The following is an 11,785-nucleotide window of genomic DNA, read 5'->3' on the forward strand; positions in this document are numbered from 1 at the left end:
CTGGAAAGGGGTTAGCGGTTGGCAGGTCTCGCTTCGAGTTGCAAGCAGGCACGTGATATGCCATGGCTTGGCTTCGGCCAAACCCGTCGAATGTCGCAACATGTGGGCAGAGTGATTGGAGAATGGCGAATCCTGCGGTGCGCTTTCTTGGCTCTTGTTGACTTGACGTCTTTTTTACTTTTACATCGCTATCGTCTTGAACAATGATTATAACTCTCCTCTTCCATCGCAGGTCGACTGACATGAGCGATGCCTCTGCATTCTATCATCAGTTCACTGCGCGCGCAGACGCGAAGGAGGCGCGGCGATGCGCTACAGGCTAACACGGAGAAGCTGGGATGGCGACTGGCAGATGTGTTTGTGAGCATGTGGGATCTGGGCTTCACCGCGTTTGGAGGACCGCCTGTGCACTTCCAGATTCTGCATCGTAGATTTGTGGATGGCGCGGGCCACGTGGGAAGTAAATGGATTGATGAGCAGACTGTGAGTATATTCATGACTATTCTAATAAGACCATCCACTTGTCTTCGAGTTTGCTCATGGCAGTTTTAGTACCAGGAACTCTTTGCAATATGCCAGGCCCTGCCTGGTCCTGGTTCCACCAAAATGGTGTTTTGCATCGCCATGCTACACGCAGGTCTGGGTGCTGCAGTCTTTGCATTCTTACTCTGGAGTCTCCCTGGTGCAATCGGCATGTACGGTCTATCACTTGGTGTGCAGAAGATGCCTGATCGCCTACCTCCAACAGTGTACGCTCTGTTGACTGGCATGAATGCGAGTACGGTAGGCATCATTGCATTAGCCGCCGTGCAATTGTCCGAGAAAGCCATCAAGGACCGTCTCACCAGAATCCTCGTCATATTTGGTGCTTGTGCGGGACTTTGCTACAACGCACTGTGGTACTTCCCCGTTTTGATTGCCATCGGTGGGGTAATAACAGTGCTTTGGGACGTATGGCTGAAGCAGAGCATTGGCAAAGCTCGGGCGCGTTATGCAGCAAAGAGGAGGAGAGCCAGGAATGAAGATGGCCATTTGGAGGAGATACCTGCAACTCAAAATATCCCATCGCAGGTCCAGCGGCCAGAGGCTGTTAAAAGACGAGCTCAGGCGGCAACTTCAAGAGACCAAATTCTCGAAGACCAAGAGCAAGCGGAATCTAGTCGTCGTAACGATGGACACAGTGAGGGAAACGCACCAAGTACGATTAGTACGCCAACAGCAGACATCAGAACACACAACATCTCAGTCAAAGTTGGACTATCGCTCATCGCAGCCTTCTTTGGTACGTCTATCCAGCTTGCATCCCTCCCTCCGATCTAACAGCCCGCAGCATCTTTCATAATCGTCATGACAGTCCGCGGCACTGTGTCTCCCCGGCCCCTCTCCTTCGACCTCTTCTCCAACATGTACCTAGCCGGCACCATCATCTTCGGAGGCGGCCCTGTCGTCATCCCACTGCTACGATCTTATGTCGTCGACCCAGGATGGGTTTCACCTCGCGACTTCCTCCTCGGCCTCGCCATCATCCAGGCCTTTCCCGGCCCCAACTTCAACTTCTCAGTCTACCTCGGCGCCCTCACCCTCGCTTCCACAGGAATCCCAACCGTTTTTGGCGCGCTACTCGCATTTTTGGGCATCTTTGCACCCGGGATTATCATCGCGGTCGGCGTGCAAAGTATCTGGCAGGTTGTGAGGACAAAGCCGTGGGTGTTGAGCTTGCTGCGAGGGATTAATGCTACTGCTGTTGGGCTGGTGTTTACCGCTGTTTATAGGCTTTGGGAGATTGGCTATTTGACCCCGGAGAGTAGCGATGGGAAGAGCTTGGCTGAGGAGCCTTGGTGGGTCGTTGTTGCGGCACTTACGTATGCGGAGACGGCGTGGTTTGATGTCCCGCCAGCCGTGGCGATTATTATTGGTTCGGTGCTTGGACTGGGGTGGTACGGTGCTGTTGGGCGTTGATGCGGAGGAGAAAATATGGTTAGTGATGGGATGGGTGATCACGATGTTTCGCGATTCGCCAAAAGCTGTTTCATTATACTCGCTTGAGTTGTCCGTTAGCTGTAACAATGCGTATAACTTTGATTTAGTTTGCCTCTGAAGTAATACAAGGAGTATATCAGCACATCACGTTGACTCGGTATTTCCAAATCTACAATTACGCAGCAAATGCCATCTCATGCATTTCTCATCCCTAACCACAACATTCTCCCTCCTTAACTACCCAGAGCAAACCTGCAAACCCTTCCAAAGATCGCCCACGCCTTCGGATTTTCTTCTGTAGCAGGGCATGAGACAATAGCTTTGATATACTGAAATGGTACCTAAGACCTGATATTGAAACCGAGACTGACGTCAAACATTGACATATCAAAAACCACCGCAGATCAAACCCAGCTCAGCACCTCCAACCCCGTCCCAGCCCACCAAACCTCACGCCGCACACCCCATCACCCACCCCAGCACACAGCCGCACCTCTGCATTTAGCCGCCACCACATTCCACCCCACAAAACCTCTACAATTGATATTTTATATTGCAGCATAAATACGATCGCCACTGCACACACCCTATGGCGAGGAAAGAAAAACTTGATTGTGGGTTTAATTTCCGGCATTTGTGGATTTAGCCACCGTGTTGATGAGGTGGGTGAGGTTGTGCATGCGCTTGTGGTATTTTTGGCTCCCAGGTGTGATGAGAGTGGAGGAGAGGGCTGCTTGTGTTAATGCTCTGGTGGTGAGGGTTGGGGTGGGTCGGTGGGATGGTTGATGTATCGTATGGTATTGCGTGCAGGCGAGGTGTTAAAGATGATTTTTTTTTGGCACTGGCAAGATGTTACAGGTGAGTTGGGGAAGAGGGAGAGGGAGAGGCTGGAGCCCTAGTGACTGAGACTATGTTTGCATGGTTGTTTGCAAATCTGCGGCTTTCGGATGTGCAAGTGTAATTTGGTACTGATTCAGAGGTGAAGATCTTCTGGGTAAGTTCAGGGATCACGACGATATTGCTTTCATGGCTGGGACTTGCCTGGAAGCTTCGGTAGACCTGGGCATAGTGTGCATGTTCCGTCAAGAGGCTCTATCGCGGAGAATTATCACTGTCAATCTCCTCGTGGTTGGAGACAGTTTACACATGGCTGTTACGAAGCTCCTCCTACCAGTGGGTAACACCAGACGTCACTTTCTTACACTCGTCTGCCGGAGGGCAGATTTGTCTGGAAACACGCAGTGACTCAAATGTCTCAAGCCCAAAGGGTGTACATTGCTATCTCGCATTCATCACACCGAGTCCGGGCATAGAAAAGTCCAAGACCTTTGATTCCTCAGGTCAATCAACCACGGAATACCACTGCCACCCAACTCAAAGCTGACATTAAGCTGACGTTTGACCTGATCAAGTCTTCGACAGTTCAGGTTGCCAAGTGCCTTGGGCCATTACTCAGTATGAACGCCATGCCTCCATCATCACCAGTGCACTCTGACGACCGGCAAAAAACGCCTCCTCATCAAGAATTCGGGAAGTCTGATGATCGAGATATCTACGGTGATTTGACTAGAGTGATTCTACTACACAGCAGCGACTGACGGCATAAGGCAGTCGAGAGCACCCGTAGATCATCTGCGTCTCATATACGGTGGGTCTCTCAATATCGCGACCCAAGCTGCTGCATCCAATGATCGCAGAACATATATTACCCCCCATTACTCGGAATCTCTCCTCGATCAAGGACGTTTCCCCCTTGTGGTACCGGCAGTTGTCCTCGTGGACAGGCTTTGATTTGACAGTGGTCTTGGGGTTTTCTGGTCACTTGCTGGTTGTTATAAGAGATCCCCGTGTATACATGGTTCTTTGGTTTCTTTTCTCTGCTTGTCACTCTCCCATTCATTGAACTTTTTTCTCTCTTCGTAAACGTTGAGGTAGTACCTACCATCTGACAGTCTTTGAGTAACACCCCTTCCCTCCCTGAGCACCTTCACGATGAAGTGGACAACAGCTATTACCACAGCTGCGGCACTGGCGCAGAATGCCGCTGCGCAGAATATGCTGCGGTTTGCGTGTTCGCAACTTGTTGTGGAGCGGACAGATCCCCTGGTGAATCCTGGGATGAAGTACACGCCCCATCTTCATCAGATTGTGGGCGGAGATTCCTTCAACATCACCATGGATCCGGCGAACGACCCGGCGAAGCTGTCCAAGTGTACATCTTGCAGCTTCAACCAGGACAAATCAAACTACTGGACTGCAGTCATGTTCTTCAAAGCAAAGAATGGAACATACATCCGCGTGCCCCAGGTAACTTGCCACCATTCCCCCTTCCTTTCTGCACCCTCTCGCTCTCCAACCCACTCCTCCTAACACAAAACCCCAGATCGGCAACGGTGGACCCCAAGGCAAACTCATCAACGACGGTGGCCTAGACGTCTACTACATCCCCAGCGGCAAAACCACCGCCTTCAAAAAAGGCTTCCGCATGCTCGCCGGCTCCGCCACAAACACAGACCCCTCCAAAGTACAACTCTCAAACATCTGTCATCGCTGCTGGACCTCGCCCTCGGAATCCACGTTTGTCGGCGGCGCCCCTTGCACGGGCTCTGATACCGTGAATATCCCTAAAGACCCCAAGTGCAAACTCATTCGCCAGACTATCATCTTCCCGACCTGCTGGGATGGCAAGAATCTCGACTCGCCCGACCATCAGAGCCATGTTGCTTATGGACAGGGGAGTGGGGCGAATGGAGGTGGTGCGTGTCCGAGCAGTCACCCTGTGAAGTTGCCGCAGGTCATGTACGAGTTGATGTGGGACGTCAACAAGTTTGCCGACAAGAATCTTTGGCCGACCGACGGTTCGGATCCGTTTGTTTACTCCATGAACATTGGGTATGTTAATTTTCTTCTTTCCCTGTTACCCCCAATACCCACCACCACCACCAACCATCCCCACTTCCCCCTAACCCACACCTCCAAACGCCCACTAACACACTTTCTCCCCCAGTGGCCCCGCCGCCCATGGTGACTACGTCTTCGGCTGGGAAGGCGACTCCCTCCAAAAAGCAATGGACAACAACTGCAACCTCAACACCGCGTGCCCCAAAGCCGGTCTCACCGTACAGACACCTGAGCAATACAACGCTTGCAAGAAGCCGCAGCAGGCTCCCGAAGATGTCGACGGCTGTAAGTTGACTTCCCCCCTTTCCGTTTCTTCACATCCGTCTGTTCGAGATGTTGTGCTAACACCTGACCAGGGCTCAAGGAGCTGCCGCTTGGTGCTGTAGCCAAGAAGGCATGAGGTGCGGCTGTTTGCAATTATTGAGACGTAGATTTAGTGTAGCGGTGGTGGATGACCGTCTCAATAACGCAAGTTTGTGCGGTTTGTGGGCTTTGTTTGTGTTTGGGTGCTTAGTTACACATGCCTTCATACTTACGTAGATAGCTGAATCATTTGAATTTTTACCTTTTTTTTTTCGCGGATTGTTTACTCTGTTGTGATTGCTAGGAGGGGAGCTGATTAGTTGTTGATGTTGATAGTGGTGTTGGAGATTGTGGGTGGAGTATCAGCATATCTTATTGTGTAAATTAGGGGGTTCTGGTAGAACCTCTTTCAGAGACATTTCCTGCACAGGAGGTTATAGTGACAGGTGATGATCAAGACACTAGAATAAACACCCATTTGTACTCACCGCATATGCAGGGCAAATAGCGAAGTACACTTCCGAAGCGAGGGAGCAGAGAATATTATCAACTGTAATGAAAAATGTCAAAATCAATACAATGCAAGCCATAAAAAATCTAGCCACCCCCCTTGATACTCTCCCTCTTCTCAAACTACTTCTCCTCCAGCTCCTCCTTCTCCATCCCCCCTCCCTTCCAGAACGAAAAAAAATACGCGGAATGCCGGGCCTCACACATCACATTCCCCGCATCTCCGCACCCGAAACCCCATTCCTATCCAGCAAGGCCGCGAAATTTGGATTGGCGCCCGCGGAAAAGTCATGAGTGATGTAGTTGTAAACATCGTGCACCGGGATCGTAGAAGAAGGAGAACCAGGAGATGCGACTTTATTAGGGGAGCATGCATATCCCAAACGCTTACTGCTGTTGGGATCGATACGGACGGCGCCGGAGCTGCCGGTGTAGGATGTGCAGCCTGTGCACTTTGCTGTGAATTGCCAGTGCGTGGAGTTGGATTTGTTGCCAGTCGTGAGGGGAGTGTAGGTTGCGCCGGGGTATTGTTGGGGTGTGGAGTGGCCGCTAAGATATGAGGTTAATTGGTTTACTGTAGGGGAGAGGGGAGGAAAGGGCGCGATATGTGCTGATTCTTGGGATGGTGGTACGTACGTGGCCCATCGGGATGAAACGGTGGGTTTTTGTCCATTCGGATATGCGACCGTGAGTGGGTTCTTCACCATGCCACCACCCCATGCGAGGCCAACCCAGCCCAGCGAATTTGGGGCAATCACTTGAAGTACAATGTCGTATGGCTGACCGGCTGGGACGTTTGCGGGCTGGGCAATACGATACACGATGTTTGAAGAGAGTGAGGCAGCGGCTTTGGACTCGGAGAAGGTGAAGCCAGTTTCTGCATCAACAACCGTGACTGCGCGCGCTGCTAAGCTGTGCGCATCTGTTGATGGTCGTGCTATGGCTAAGAAGTGGTATTAGTATTTTTTCTTAGTTTGAGAGCTTCGAGACTGACCAAGTCCCGCCAAAGCCGCAAGCCCGAGTGAGGCGCGCATGCTTGACCGCGTGCGTTGTGAGATGAGAAAATTTGAAAATGATCCAAGTCCAGCAACAGTCAATGGAGAATTCTCAGCGCCCAGAAACCAGATTATTGAAGTATCGAGAAGACAAGAATGTGTGACGAGCTGGCTTTTTGTTTTGAAAGTGACTGGAGGTTAGCTTATTGTACTCGACGGGCTTGCCAAGTCTGAACAATTTGTACATTCCGGGTCCATCGCAAGAACCGCATCGATATACAAGCGAGTGTGCAAGATATACCAGAATAGAACCCAGATTAGCGCACATTGCCACGCGTGACTGATTGCAATGGACCCGATTATGAGGTGTTGAGGCGGTGACGGCCCGTCTGGAACATGGGACGGTCCAGGGAGAAGCCTTTGATTGCAATGCGAAGCCTTCATGGCACATTCTTGAGTGGACCTCATCGGAGAATGATGTGGCTACGGTGTAAAGCCCGTTTGTGGAAGGTCTGAAACTGTGATTGACACCCTCGAGTGTCTTGTGAGAGGTTGATCTGTTTACCCGTATAGATTATAGAGTCAAAGATAAAGTATTGATCAGGAGGACGCATAGCCGATCGGTTGCCACGCACTCGGCGACCGTATAATTGAAATGATATAACTAGATAGCACTAAAGTAATCGAAAATACATGCTGTATTTCATCGATATATTGCAGCCAACTGTGAATATGAAATTCTGGGGTATCCTGGGTTAGCGTTCGTCTTTACACAACAGCGCTTTTCCGCCGCACTGTCTCAGCTTTGTGCATATCTGTCTTTCAGAAGGCGCACATTGGTTCTGAACCGTCGTTGGCAAGCATGTATGCATGTAGTTCCAACTCCTCTCCACATTGTGGGGTGCAGGTGTGCAGCTAGTGTGGCTTGCCATATTAAAACCTCGTTTGGCCGGGTCCAATAAAGTAGCCGATGAGCAGGCTGTGCTGTGTGTATGCACTCCTGAAAGCACCCCTGTAATTTCTGAATCGATTTATCAAAGTGACGAGGTCTGATTGCAAATGTCCTGGCCACACGGACGTCATCACGACGAGGCAATGTCTTCCAGGTATTCCAATCAAGCAATCCCGAAGGAGCTTGAGGCATATCTAGGTGTTATCTTTACTGGCGATGTCCTTTACTCAGAGTTGGATAGGAACAAAGGCAGCGATGGGCGCGGAGGAGATGTCGAGATCCGACAAGGACAAGTTTGTTAACAACTTGAACCCATTTAGCCTTTGACAACTTTTTGGAGTCTTTGCGCTATTACGCAAATAGATCTTAATATTCCCATTTTCGCTTTGTGCGCACCACCTGCTTTGGCGAACCAGAATGCAGATCCTGCCATAGAGGCAAGTGCGAAACCGACAAGGCCGTTGAGTATCTGTGCTTGCCTCTGCGTGGCCAAGCGGACCTCGGAGTATCGCATGTTACTGAACGTTACCCGCGAGTACTGTGTAGCCCATCCTAGGCTGGGTGCATAGACATAGAGTTGTTCCTCGATCCATTTTCGTAAGAGATACAGCGGTTTCTTGACGTCGGATGCCATCTCACGATAATTGCCCAATGCTAGATCGTTTATTGCCTGTGCGTCAGGGGCACGCTCCTTGGTATATTCACACAAAGCCTTGGACCAATCGCTAGAGTGTTTGTCGAGGAAGCCAAACAATACGCGCACATCTTCCATTCCTGCATTCATGCCTTGACCATAAAATGGCACCATGGCATGGGCTGAATCGCCGACAATGACTCCAGATGCGCCGTAATGGTATGGAGAGCATTTGATCGAGATCAAAGGAAGATGTTGATTCGTCGCATACTGTTTTCGGAGCTCGTCTTCACTGATAAGCTCGGGGACGACTCCAGGAAACTTTCGAGCGAAATATTCAACAACTTTCCCCGAAGCGTCCAGTTGCTCAAAGCCATCTCTAGTCAAAAAGAGCGTGGCGGTAAATGTTTTGTCCAGATTGGGCAGTGCAATAAACATTGATTCATCTTGAGGCCAAATATGCAAATAGTTTGGAGGTATCCGGAAGTCTCCAGTCGACGAAGGTGGTACGTGGAATTGACACCACAGCTTGTCGATGTATTCCTGTTCGAAAGACATGGGCACAAATTTCATGAGCTGATATCGTACAGCGGAATGAGCACCGTCTGCGCCAATCATAAGATCAAAGTTGATCTCAAACTCATTGCCTTGCTGCTCGATTGACTTGGGTCGATATTCGAACCAGGCAATCTTCTTGTTGAAGTCTACACCAACGAGTTTGTGATTGAAAATGAGCTTTACATTAGGCATTGCCTCGAGATGATCAAGGAGAGTTTTGCTGAGTTCAGTCCGGTCCATAGCGAGCAGACTCTGTCAACGTTAGAAGAGGGCTGGGATGCGGGGGTTGTCTGGCGTACTCTGCCTCTGGCATCGTATTGCTGAGACTGGCGGATGTATTCTCCATTTTTGCGCACGTGAATCATGCGGCCCTGCATAGGAAATGTCTGCGACAACACTGCATCTTCTAATTCTGAGAGACCTGCCTGACGAAGAGAATTTATGCCCCGTTCGGACAGCGCGAGGTTGATGGATTTGGAGAAACTCAATGACGTGCTAGGGGATTGACGAATATCTACATGCCATCAATCATCATCATCATCGCTAACAGTAGGAAGAAAAAGCGAGAAGACATACCTGCGCGTAGCTCATATACCTCAACATCATGACCGCGTACTGCAGCATATATGGCGGCCAAGGACCCCACTGGTCCAGCACCTACTACAACGACCTTTTGAGACATCGTAGTGATTGGAAGGGCCACAATTTCCGTCTCTTCAAGCAGGTCAATTGGACAGAAAGAACAAGAGTGTTGATGTTGTTGAGGAGACGGGAAGCGTGTCCCTATAAGTGCAAACTAGTTGCCATGAGTCGAAGTGGTGACACATTGTATTATTCTTTTGTGAGCTGAGGGAAAAAAAAAGTCCGATGAGACGGCGAGATCGAGAACAGATGATGCACCAACGGCCAGATTCGGGCAAGCGTGGTTAACCTCGTAGCAGCGGCCGTTAACGTTAGAACAATCATCCTTGCACGCAATTCCGAATTCAAGGTGCGGCGTTGGCCGTGGTCGCGTACAAGACGACTGCCATCACGACAGACTTGTGCGCGGAGTCCGGTGTTTGTCTTGCCCAGTTCCTTACACGCGTGCTATAAATGCTCTCTTCTGTGTGTATGTAGTCATAGTCATCATTCACATACCCCGTCCTCCTCCCAGCTGAGCACTCCTTTTGTTGCGCACAATGACCGCCGACACCCCACGCAAGTGCTCCGGCAATGACTGCGAAAACGACGCCGGCTCGCTGCAATGTCCAAACTGCCAAAAGCTAGGAAAGGAGAGTTACTTTTGCTCGCAAGAGTGTTTCAAGCGCAACTGGGTATGTAGCAAGAAAGGCCAACAGTGGTTCCAACTTTCAACTTCCAACTTCCGAAGAAAAAAGACTAACACAGGACAGAGCGAGCATAAGAAACAGCACAAGTCACAAAGTAGTATTCTCCAAAGTATCTTCACGCCCAAAGTAGTTTCTTACCCGGATCCAGCGACGGGCCACTTCAACCCTTTCCCCACCTTCCCATACACCGGCGCCCTACGACCCGTATACCCACTGTCACCGCGACGCGAGGTGCCCGACAACATCAAACTGCCAGACTACGCAAAAGATGGCATACCGCGCTCCGAGCAGGTGTTTGTCAACAGGAACAAAATTGCCATTTTGAACAAGGAGGAGCAAGAGGGCATGCGCAAGGTATGTCGGTTGGGACGAGAGGTGCTAGACATTGCAGCACGAGCTGCGAAACCCGGGGTCACAACGGATTACATTGATGAGATTGTGCACAAGGCATGCATGGAGCGAAACGTGAGTGTTTCCATGACTACTTCTGGGCGTGGAAACAGGCTAACACCGACGGCTCAGTCATATCCATCCCCTCTCAACTACTGCCATTTCCCCAAGTCGGTCTGTACTTCGGTCAACGAGGTCATCTGCCACGGCATTCCAGACCAGCGTGTTCTGCAAGACGGCGACATTCTCAACATTGACGTCACACTCTACCACAACGGCTTCCACGGCGACTTGAACGAGACGTATTATATTGGAGACAAGGCGCTGGCAAATCCAGATGCAGTACGCGTAACGGAGACATCGCGAGACTGTTTGAACAAGGCCATCGAAATTGTGAAGCCAGGCACGCTCTTCCGCGAATATGGCAACGTGATTGAGAAGTATGCCAAGAGCCAGAACTGCAGTGTCATCAGGACCTATTGTGGGCACGGCATCAACCAGCTATTTCATTGCGCACCCAACGTGCCTCACTACGCAAAGAACAAGGCCATCGGACAGGCTAAGCCAGGCATGTGCTTCACCATCGAACCGATGATCAGCATTGGTACACACAGGGACAAGACATGGCCAGACGACTGGACTAGTGTAACTCAGGATGGCTCTTTGACCGCACAATTTGGTCAGTTTGCCATGCATGACTGTCTTGGGATTCAGCTGACTTGAACTACAGAACACACTTTGCTCGTGACAGAGGATGGCGTAGAAGTTTTGACGGCAAGGCTACCAGACTCGCCCGGCGGTCCAGTACCAATGCCTGCGCCTGCACCTGCACCTGCCATCGGGGAAGCGAAGGCCGCTGCATAGATCTACCACTCATCGGTGGTTTTGAAATGTAAGAGTAACGAGCATAATGAGTTGATGAGTTGGTGTTCTGGAGAAGCCTTGGGTGCTAGGATTGATGATCTAAGCATAGTCATGTATCGTGTAGCAAAATACTGTGGAAAGCATGTTCGCGGTCGAATCAATCCACCTATCGAGGCCTGTCCAATAGGATGCACAGAAAAGGCAGAGAATGACGGGGCTTGTACAATTGATAGAGTCGGTGGTCGTGGTAGTGGTGACTGACAATTACCTTTGCCTGGGCCGATCATGGTAATCCATGGCCATGTCACGAGACAATTCGAAAGGGATACATAACAAGCCCCCCCTCACACACTTCCTTGTTCACTAT

General features: G+C 50.5%; 6 protein-coding genes across 6 annotated transcripts; 4 read left to right on the plus strand and 2 right to left on the minus strand.

The window, feature by feature from the left end:
* Positions 1-124: 124 nt before the first annotated feature.
* Positions 125-2,124, plus strand: IAQ61_009721 (uncharacterized protein). Its single transcript, XM_003838606.2, has 3 exons — positions 125-483; positions 553-1,282; positions 1,331-2,124. Exons 1-3 carry the CDS (start codon positions 250-252, stop codon positions 1,957-1,959), a joined length of 1,593 nt encoding a protein of 530 aa, XP_003838654.1. The 5' UTR covers positions 125-249; the 3' UTR covers positions 1,960-2,124.
* Positions 2,125-3,006: 882 nt separating this feature from the next.
* IAQ61_009722 (uncharacterized protein) lies at positions 3,007-3,578 on the plus strand (the record flags this gene model as incomplete). Its single annotated transcript, XM_066098503.1, has 2 exons — positions 3,007-3,033; positions 3,321-3,578. The coding sequence occupies 2 exons, from the start codon at positions 3,007-3,009 to the stop codon at positions 3,576-3,578; spliced, it is 285 nt and encodes a 94-aa protein (XP_065951662.1).
* A 246-nt stretch (positions 3,579-3,824) lies between these two features.
* IAQ61_009723 (uncharacterized protein) lies at positions 3,825-5,428 on the plus strand. The gene is made up of 4 exons (XM_066098504.1): positions 3,825-4,287; positions 4,364-4,872; positions 4,988-5,166; positions 5,238-5,428. The coding sequence occupies exons 1-4, from the start codon at positions 3,973-3,975 to the stop codon at positions 5,279-5,281; spliced, it is 1,047 nt and encodes a 348-aa protein (XP_065951663.1). The 5' UTR covers positions 3,825-3,972; the 3' UTR covers positions 5,282-5,428.
* Positions 5,429-5,645: 217 nt separating this feature from the next.
* IAQ61_009724 (uncharacterized protein) lies at positions 5,646-6,728 on the minus strand (the record flags this gene model as incomplete). Its single annotated transcript, XM_003838603.2, has 3 exons — positions 5,646-6,243; positions 6,331-6,637; positions 6,689-6,728. 3 exons carry the CDS (start codon positions 6,726-6,728, stop codon positions 5,901-5,903), a joined length of 690 nt encoding a protein of 229 aa, XP_003838651.2. The 3' UTR covers positions 5,646-5,900.
* A 1,229-nt stretch (positions 6,729-7,957) lies between these two features.
* Positions 7,958-9,670, minus strand: BNA4 (kynurenine 3-monooxygenase, mitochondrial precursor; the record flags this gene model as incomplete). The annotated part of the gene is made up of 3 exons (XM_003838602.2): positions 9,410-9,670; positions 9,133-9,347; positions 7,958-9,085 (listed from the first exon to the last, which is right to left on the minus strand). The coding sequence occupies exons 1-3, from the start codon at positions 9,513-9,515 to the stop codon at positions 7,958-7,960; spliced, it is 1,449 nt and encodes a 482-aa protein (XP_003838650.2). The 5' UTR covers positions 9,516-9,670.
* A 119-nt stretch (positions 9,671-9,789) lies between these two features.
* On the plus strand, positions 9,790-11,762 carry FMA1 (Methionine aminopeptidase 1). Its single transcript, XM_066098505.1, has 4 exons — positions 9,790-10,149; positions 10,228-10,629; positions 10,687-11,233; positions 11,285-11,762. Exons 1-4 carry the CDS (start codon positions 10,015-10,017, stop codon positions 11,416-11,418), a joined length of 1,218 nt encoding a protein of 405 aa, XP_065951664.1. The 5' UTR covers positions 9,790-10,014; the 3' UTR covers positions 11,419-11,762.
* Positions 11,763-11,785: the final 23 nt, after the last annotated feature.

The sequence above is a fragment of the Plenodomus lingam genome, assembly GCF_022343315.1.
Source record: "Plenodomus lingam strain CAN1 chromosome Unknown contig_6, whole genome shotgun sequence".
Taxonomy (NCBI): Eukaryota; Fungi; Ascomycota; class Dothideomycetes; order Pleosporales; family Leptosphaeriaceae; genus Plenodomus; species Plenodomus lingam.

Coding starts and splice junctions, on each gene's coding strand:
- IAQ61_009721 (XM_003838606.2), top strand. CDS start 250: ATGCCTCTGCATTCTATCATCAGTTCACTGCGCGCGCAGACGCGAAGG. Junction 484..552: donor AATGGATTGATGAGCAGACT/GTGAGTATATTC, acceptor TGGCAGTTTTAG/TACCAGGAACTCTTTGCAAT. Junction 1,283..1,330: donor GCTCATCGCAGCCTTCTTTG/GTACGTCTATCC, acceptor AACAGCCCGCAG/CATCTTTCATAATCGTCATG.
- IAQ61_009723 (XM_066098504.1), top strand. CDS start 3,973: ATGAAGTGGACAACAGCTATTACCACAGCTGCGGCACTGGCGCAGAAT. Junction 4,873..4,987: donor GTTTACTCCATGAACATTGG/GTATGTTAATTT, acceptor TTTCTCCCCCAG/TGGCCCCGCCGCCCATGGTG. Junction 5,167..5,237: donor TCCCGAAGATGTCGACGGCT/GTAAGTTGACTT, acceptor ACACCTGACCAG/GGCTCAAGGAGCTGCCGCTT.
- FMA1 (XM_066098505.1), top strand. CDS start 10,015: ATGACCGCCGACACCCCACGCAAGTGCTCCGGCAATGACTGCGAAAAC. Junction 10,150..10,227: donor AGTGTTTCAAGCGCAACTGG/GTATGTAGCAAG, acceptor AACACAGGACAG/AGCGAGCATAAGAAACAGCA. Junction 10,630..10,686: donor AGGCATGCATGGAGCGAAAC/GTGAGTGTTTCC, acceptor CCGACGGCTCAG/TCATATCCATCCCCTCTCAA.